This window comes from Protomyctophum parallelum, assembly GCF_964188405.1.
Source record: "Protomyctophum parallelum genome assembly, chromosome: 7".
Lineage (NCBI taxonomy): Eukaryota > Metazoa > Chordata > Actinopteri > Myctophiformes > Myctophidae > Protomyctophum > Protomyctophum parallelum.
The window spans coordinates 52,366,055-52,376,054 of NC_139705.1; the positions used below are offsets into that span (position 1 = coordinate 52,366,055).

At 46.3% G+C, this 10,000-nt stretch overlaps 1 protein-coding gene across 1 annotated transcript in view; it reads left to right on the top strand.

Annotated features, from left to right (window-relative positions):
* Positions 1-10,000, top strand: part of LOC310861305 (phosphatidylinositol 4,5-bisphosphate 3-kinase catalytic subunit gamma isoform-like) — a gene marked incomplete at its 3' end in the record, with an annotated part of 35,861 nt that overhangs the window by 21,933 nt on the left and 3,928 nt on the right. The window contains exons 8-10 of the mRNA XM_083768709.1: positions 1,102-1,192; positions 2,288-2,418; positions 3,050-3,161. Of these exons, the coding sequence (XP_083624835.1) occupies positions 1,102-1,192; positions 2,288-2,418; positions 3,050-3,161 (334 nt within the window). The remainder of the gene's footprint in view (positions 1-1,101; positions 1,193-2,287; positions 2,419-3,049; positions 3,162-10,000) is intronic.

The window sequence follows — 10,000 nt, forward strand, 5'->3', positions numbered from 1 at the left end:
TTATTCATTCTAGACTATTATGCATGGGTTAAAAGTATTGTGTAATATAAATAAAATAAAAATAAACTAGAAATGTACTCTGTCAAGGTGCCAACTTGTAGGTCATGTATGGCCTACTCTGCTTGCGCAAGTAATACGATTTTTTTTAAATAGTTTTAGATAATTACAATAACCTTGCCTATACTAGTGACTGCATGGGTGATTATGGTACAGTAGGGCGGTCGGTTGACATTGTTGGTAACCATGTGGAAACTCTGGTCAAATCTCACTGATCAGATGTGTAGTGGGAGTTTTTGATATTACCATTAATAAGTAAACAACATCAGGACAGGAAGAAGCAGGACTCAACCATCAGGATCCGAACTCCATTATTTGATTGTATTTGTCCAGAGCTTCCCTCCAGAGCTTCCCTCAGCACATGTCCCACACATATTTTATACTTTCAGCAGTGCACAGATTTCAGGAGTAACAAGAGATGGTCATTCCTTAAATGGACTCTATTCCATCAGTGCCCATACCCGAGGCGGGGTTGGCGAAAGGGCCTTTCTGTGTGGAGTTTGCATGTTCTCCCCGTGTCCCCTAGGGTAGGTACCCTCACAAAAAACATGCAGTAATCCTGGTCACTAAACTGCCTCCCCCTGGCCAGCCGGGGCGCCTGATGGAGGGGAAAGGAACTGGTTGGAATAACGTGTTCCTTCCACGCGCTACGTCCAACCAGGGAAACTCCCCCCTGTCAGGTGTAAAGGAGCAACTTGGACACTCGGGCATGAAGGAAGCATGAGTTCAAGTCCGTTGCTCTCCCCAGGTTGGCGGAGGGTGTGTAGAGCCCAGGATCACATTAGATAATTGACACAGGGGTGAAAATGGGTTACAAAATCGTGGGATTTTTTTTTATATATAAAATAAAAAAATAAAAAATTGACTCTATTCTATATACCGGTAGTTAACTCACACAGTTCGAAATAGGTTCACATGAGTCGGCAGTCTCTGAGTTTGTCAGTGAAGAACAGGTGGTAATTAGAGTGTTAAGTATCATCTACTAGTAGGCTACATTCAATTAATCAATACCAATAGTGTTTATATGCATTTTCGCCACCACAGATGCTGGTGGTGATGGACTCCATTTGGCAGGAGAGATCCCTGGACCTGTGTCTGGTTCCCTATGGCTGCATCTCCACAGGACAGAACGTCGGTACGGTACACCAACAGACCTTTAGTAGCCTAAACGTTGTCCTTTACCTTTTTTTTTACCAGAGATTATCCATTCTAACCTGACTCCGCCAGATTGAGGCAGTATTGAGTTCTCACCAGTTCCTCCTGCCTTTATCTGGTCTCTCTCATGCAGGCAGAAACGATGAACCCGAAGCCGCGGGAACAACAATCTCCATAATAATTTTCGAGTTGTAGTCTTGTTAGGTTGTGTTTACATTATAGTTGTAGTCCTGTTAGGTTGTGTTTACATTAGAGTTGTAGTCTTGTTAGGTTGTGTTTACATTAGAGTTGTAGTCCTGTTAGGTTGTGTTTACATTATAGTTGTAGTCCTGTTTAGGTTGTGTTTACATTAGAGTTGTAGTCCTGTTTAGGTTGTGTTTACATTAGAGTTGTAGTCCTGTTAGGTTGTGTTTACATTAGAGTTGTAGTCCTGTTTAGGTTGTGTTTACATTAGAGTTGTAGTCCTGTTTAGGTTGTGTTTACATTAGAGTTGTAGTCCTGTTAGGTTGTGTTTGCATTAGAGTTGTAGTCCTGTTAGGTTGTGTTTGCATTAGAGTTGTAGTCCTGTTTAGGTTGTGTTTGCATTAGAGTTGTTAGGTTGTGTTTACATTAGAGTTGTAGTCCTGTTAGGTTGTGTTTACATTAGAGTTGTAGTCCTGTTAGGTTGTGTTTACATTAGAGTTGTAGTCCTGTTAGGTTGTGTTTGCATTAGAGTTGTAGTCCTGTTAGGTTGTGTTTACATTAGAGTTGTAGTCCTGTTAGGTTGTGTTTACATTAGAGTTGTAGTCCTGTTTAAGTTGTGTTTACATTAGAGTTGTAGTCCTGTTAGGTTGTGTTTACATTAGAGTTGTAGTCCTGTTAGGTTGTGTTTACATTCGAGTTGTAGTCCTGTTAGGTTGTGTTTACATTAGAGTTGTAGTCCTGTTAGGTTGTGTTTACATTAGAGTTGTAGTCCTGTTAGGTTGTGTTTACATTAGAGTTGTAGTCCTTTTAGGTTGTGTTTACATTAGAGTTGTAGTCCTGTTAGGTTGTGTTTGCATATGGGCTTAATAATGAAGCATCCTATATTCAACAGGTATGATAGAGATTGTCAGAGACGCGGTGACCATCGCTACCGTCCAGACCACCCAGGGAGCGCGCAACGGAGCTTTTGCTGAAGATGCTTTGTTTGAGTGGCTTAAGAAGAAATGCCCACTTCAGGAAATTGTAAGTATAATAGATTCATGAGTTCAAACTGGCAGCGTTTCCCAAACCTCTTCATGTCAGGGACCCCCAAATTGACACTAATTAGCCCGCGGACCCCCATTTGAAAACATATGCCAGGGACCCCCATGAGAGAAGATTTTTACGGGTCTAGTGATTCTCAACACGTTTAATTTCAAGGACCCCCCATTTTGTCATGCATTAAGCTACGGGCCCCCATTTATTGGAATTTCTATCTCTGGGACCCCCAAATTATATTGTAAAATCTAAATCTGAGAGTGTACAAATGGAACCAAATGGAGCTGTCCGCAATCTAATTTAGCTATATATATATATATATATATATATAAAACTCTATGCCTGGTACGGGGCATGCATTGAACCATGGCACCACGTACTAGGGCATTCACTTCTAGTAATTTTTACTAGTTGACTAGTTGCCTACTTTACTATTCGACTAGTTGTTTAACTATACCTATTATGTTTTTTCTTTAACTGTGTATACATTGGTGACTATAGCTATAATCTACCTGATCTTGAGGCCTAAAAAAAACAAGGTCGACTAGTAGATTTACTAGTCGACTAGTTGCTTAAAGCCCTACCACACTGATGATCTTTGTTAATTTGCTTACAGCAGTGCCATTCTGTGGAGCGGTTTGTGAACTCCTGTGCTGGCTACTGTGTGGCCACGTACGTGCTCGGGATAGGAGACCGCCACAATGACAACATCATGATCACAGACCAAGGTAGGAGACCGCCACAATGACAACATCATGATCACAGACCAAGGTAGGAGACCGCCACAATGACATCATGATCACAGACCAAGGTAGGAGACCGCCACAATGACATCATGATCACAGACCAAGGTAGGAGACCGCCACAATGACATCATCATGATCACAGACCAAGGTATGAGACCGCCACAATGACATCATCATGATCACAGACCAAGGTATGAGACCACCACAATGACAACATGATCACAGACCAAGGTAGGAGACCGCCACAATGACATCATGATCACAGACCAAGGTAGGAGACCGCCACAATGACAACATCATGATCACAGACCAAGGTATGAGACCGCCACAATGACAACATCATGATCACAGACCAAGGTATGAGACCGCCACAATGACATCATGATCACAGACCAAGGTATAGACCGCCACAATGACATCATCATGATCACAGACCAAGGTAGGAGACCGCCACAATGACATCATCATGATCACAGACCAAGGTAGGAGACCGACACAATGACATCATGATCACAGACCAAGGTATGAGACCGCCACAATGACATCATCATGATCACAGACCAAGGTAGGAGACCGCCACAATGACATCATCATGATCACAGACCAAGGTAGGAGACCGCCACAATGACATCATCATGATCACAGACCAAGGTAGGAGACCGCCACAATGACATCATGATCACAGACCAAGGTAGGAGACCGCCACAATGACATCATCATGATCACAGACCACGGTAGGAGACCGCCACAATGACAACATCATGATCACAGACCAAGGTAGGAGACCGCCACAATGACAACATCATGATCACAGACCAAGGTAGGAGACCGCTACAATGACATCATCATGATCACAGACCACGGTAGGAGACCGCCACAATGACATCATGATCACAGACCAAGGTAGGAGACCGCCACAATGACATCATCATGATCACAGACCAAGGTAGGAGACCGCCACAATGACAACATCATGATCACAGACCAAGGTAGGAGACCGCCACAATGACAACATCATGATCACAGACCAAGGTATGAGACCGCCACAATGACAACATCATGATCACAGACCAAGGTAGGAGACCGCCACAATGACATCATGATCACAGACCAAGGTATAGACCGCCACAATGACATCATCATGATCACAGACCAAGGTAGGAGACCGCCACAATGACATCATCATGATCACAGACCAAGGTAGGAGACCGACACAATGACATCATGATCACAGACCAAGGTATGAGACCGCCACAATGACATCATCATGATCACAGACCAAGGTAGGAGACCGCCACAATGACATCATCATGATCACAGACCAAGGTAGGAGACCGCCACAATGACATCATCATGATCACAGACCAAGGTAGGAGACCGCCACAATGACATCATGATCACAGACCACGGTAGGAGACCGCCACAATGACAACATCATGATCACAGACCAAGGTAGGAGACCGCCACAATGACATCATCATGATCACAGACCAAGGTAGGAGACCGCCACAATGACAACATCATGATCACAGACCAAGGTAGGAGACCGCCACAATGACATCATCATGATCACAGACCAAGGTAGGAGACCGCCACAATGACATCATGATCACAGACCAAGGTATGAGACCGCCACAATGACATCATGATCATAGACCAAGGTAGGAGACCGCCACAATGACAACATCATGATCACAGACCAAGGTAGGAGACCGCCACAATGACATCATGGTCACAGACCAAGGTAGGAGACCGCCACAATGACATCATGATAACAGACCAAGGTAGGAGACCGCCACAATGACATCATCATGATAACAGACCAAGGTAGGAGACCGCCACAATGACATCATCATGATCACAGACCAAGGTAGGAGACCGCCACAATGACATCATCATGATCACAGACCAAGATAGGAGACCGCCACAATGACATCATCATGATCACAGACCAAGATAGGAGACCGCCACAATGACAACATCATGATCACAGACCAAGGTAGGAGACCGACACAATGACATCATGATCACAGACCAAGGTATGAGACCGCCACAATGACATCATCATGATCACAGACCAAGGTAGGAGACCGCCACAATGACATCATCATGATCACAGACCAAGGTAGGAGACCGCCACAATGACATCATCATGATCACAGACCAAGGTAGGAGACCGCCACAATGACAACATCATGATCACAGACCAAGGTAGGAGACCGCCACAATGACATCATCATGATCACAGACCACGGTAGGAGACCGCCACAATGACATCATGATCACAGACCAAGGTAGGAGACCGCCACAATGACATCATCATGATCACAGACCAAGGTAGGAGACCGCCACAATGACATCATGATCACAGACCACGGTAGGAGACCGCCACAATGACAACATCATGATCACAGACCAAGGTAGGAGACCGCCACAATGACATCATCATGATCACAGACCAAGGTAGGAGACCGCCACAATGACAACATCATGATCACAGACCAAGGTAGGAGACCGCCACAATGACATCATCATGATCACAGACCAAGGTAGGAGACCGCCACAATGACATCATGATCACAGACCAAGGTATGAGACCGCCACAATGACATCATGATCATAGACCAAGGTAGGAGACCGCCACAATGACATCATCATGATAACAGACCAAGGTAGGAGACCGCCACAATGACATCATCATGATCACAGACCAAGGTAGGAGACCGCCACAATGACATCATCATGATCACAGACCAAGATAGGAGACCGCCACAATGACATCATCATGATCACAGACCAAGATAGGAGACCGCCACAATGACAACATCATGATCACAGACCAAGGTAGGAGACCGCCACAATGACAACATCATGATCACAGACCAAGGTAGGAGACCGCCACAATGACAACATCATGATCACAGACCAAGGTAGGAGACCGCCACAATGACATCATCATGATAACAGACCAAGGTAGGAGACCGCCACAATGACATCATCATGATCACAGACCACGGTAGGAGACCGCCACAATGACATCATCATGATAACAGACCAAGATAGGAGACCGCCACAATGACATCATCATGATCACAGACCAAGGTAGGAGACCGCCACAATGACATCATGATCACAGACCAAGGTAGGAGACCGCCACAATGACATCATCATGATCACAGACCAAGGTAGGAGACCGCCACAATGACATCATGATCACAGACCAAGGTAGGAGACCGACACAATGACATCATCATGATCACAGACCAAGGTAGGAGACCGCCACAATGACATCATGATCACAGACCAAGGTAGGAGACCGACACAATGACATCATCATGATCACAGACCAAGGTAGGAGACCGCCACAATGACATCATGATCACAGACCAAGGTAGGAGACCGCCACAATGACATCATCATGATCACAGACCAAGGTAGGAGACCGCCACAATGACAACATCATGATCACAGACCAAGGTAGGAGACCGCCACAATGACATCATCATGATCACAGACCAAGGTATAGACCGCCACAATGACAACATCATGATCACAGACCACGGTAGGAGACCGCCACAATGACATCATGATCACAGACCAAGGTAGGAGACCGCCACAATGACAACATCATGATCACAGACCACGGTAGGAGACCGCCACAATGACAACATCATGATCACAGACCACGGTAGGAGACCGCCACAATGACAACATCATGATCACAGACCACGGTAGGAGACCGCCACAATGACAACATCATGATCACAGACCAAGGTAGGAGACCGCCACAATGACAACATCATGATCACAGACCAAGGTAGGAGACCGCTACAATGACATCATCATGATCACAGACCACGGTAGGAGACCGCCACAATGACATCATGATCACAGACCAAGGTAGGAGACCGCCACAATGACATCATCATGATCACAGACCAAGGTAGGAGACCGCCACAATGACAACATCATGATCACAGACCAAGGTAGGAGACCGCCACAATGACAACATCATGATCACAGACCAAGGTATGAGACCGCCACAATGACAACATCATGATCACAGACCAAGGTAGGAGACCGCCACAATGACATCATGATCACAGACCAAGGTATAGACCGCCACAATGACATCATCATGATCACAGACCAAGGTAGGAGACCGCCACAATGACATCATCATGATCACAGACCAAGGTAGGAGACCGACACAATGACATCATGATCACAGACCAAGGTATGAGACCGCCACAATGACATCATCATGATCACAGACCAAGGTAGGAGACCGCCACAATGACATCATCATGATCACAGACCAAGGTAGGAGACCGCCACAATGACAACATCATGATCACAGACCAAGGTAGGAGACCGCCACAATGACATCATCATGATCACAGACCACGGTAGGAGACCGCCACAATGACATCATGATCACAGACCAAGGTAGGAGACCGCCACAATGACATCATCATGATCACAGACCAAGGTAGGAGACCGCCACAATGACATCATGATCACAGACCACGGTAGGAGACCGCCACAATGACAACATCATGATCACAGACCAAGGTAGGAGACCGCCACAATGACATCATCATGATCACAGACCAAGGTAGGAGACCGCCACAATGACAACATCATGATCACAGACCAAGGTAGGAGACCGCCACAATGACATCATCATGATCACAGACCAAGGTAGGAGACCGCCACAATGACATCATGATCACAGACCAAGGTATGAGACCGCCACAATGACATCATGATCATAGACCAAGGTAGGAGACCGCCACAATGACATCATCATGATAACAGACCAAGGTAGGAGACCGCCACAATGACATCATCATGATCACAGACCAAGGTAGGAGACCGCCACAATGACATCATCATGATCACAGACCAAGATAGGAGACCGCCACAATGACATCATCATGATCACAGACCAAGATAGGAGACCGCCACAATGACAACATCATGATCACAGACCAAGGTAGGAGACCGACACAATGACATCATGATCACAGACCAAGGTATGAGACCGCCACAATGACATCATCATGATCACAGACCAAGGTAGGAGACCGCCACAATGACATCATCATGATCACAGACCAAGGTAGGAGACCGCCACAATGACATCATCATGATCACAGACCAAGGTAGGAGACCGCCACAATGACAACATCATGATCACAGACCAAGGTAGGAGACCGCCACAATGACATCATCATGATCACAGACCACGGTAGGAGACCGCCACAATGACATCATGATCACAGACCAAGGTAGGAGACCGCCACAATGACATCATCATGATCACAGACCAAGGTAGGAGACCGCCACAATGACATCATGATCACAGACCACGGTAGGAGACCGCCACAATGACAACATCATGATCACAGACCAAGGTAGGAGACCGCCACAATGACATCATCATGATCACAGACCAAGGTAGGAGACCGCCACAATGACATCATCATGATCACAGACCAAGGTAGGAGACCGCCACAATGACAACATCATGATCACAGACCAAGGTAGGAGACCGCCACAATGACATCATCATGATCACAGACCAAGGTAGGAGACCGCCACAATGACATCATGATCACAGACCAAGGTATGAGACCGCCACAATGACATCATGATCATAGACCAAGGTAGGAGACCGCCACAATGACATCATCATGATAACAGACCAAGGTAGGAGACCGCCACAATGACATCATCATGATCACAGACCAAGGTAGGAGACCGCCACAATGACATCATCATGATCACAGACCAAGATAGGAGACCGCCACAATGACATCATCATGATCACAGACCAAGATAGGAGACCGCCACAATGACAACATCATGATCACAGACCAAGGTAGGAGACCGCCACAATGACAACATCATGATCACAGACCAAGGTAGGAGACCGCCACAATGACAACATCATGATCACAGACCAAGGTAGGAGACCGCCACAATGACATCATCATGATAACAGACCAAGGTAGGAGACCGCCACAATGACATCATCATGATCACAGACCACGGTAGGAGACCGCCACAATGACATCATCATGATAACAGACCAAGATAGGAGACCGCCACAATGACATCATCATGATCACAGACCAAGGTAGGAGACCGCCACAATGACATCATGATCACAGACCAAGGTAGGAGACCGCCACAATGACATCATCATGATCACAGACCAAGGTAGGAGACCGCCACAATGACATCATGATCACAGACCAAGGTAGGAGACCGACACAATGACATCATCATGATCACAGACCAAGGTAGGAGACCGCCACAATGACATCATGATCACAGACCAAGGTAGGAGACCGACACAATGACATCATCATGATCACAGACCAAGGTAGGAGACCGCCACAATGACATCATGATCACAGACCAAGGTAGGAGACCGCCACAATGACATCATCATGATCACAGACCAAGGTAGGAGACCGCCACAATGACAACATCATGATCACAGACCACGGTAGGAGACCGCCACAATGACATCATGATCACAGACCAAGGTAGGAGACCGACACAATGACATCATGATCACAGACCAAGGTAGGAGACCGCCACAATGACAACATCATGATCACAGACCACGGTAGGAGACCGCCACAATGACAACATCATGATCACAGACCACGGTAGGAGACCGCCACAATGACAACATCATGATCACAGACCACGGTAGGAGACCGCCACAATGACATCATGATCACAGACCAAGGTAGGAGACCGCCACAATGACAACATCATGATCACAGACCACGGTAGGAGAC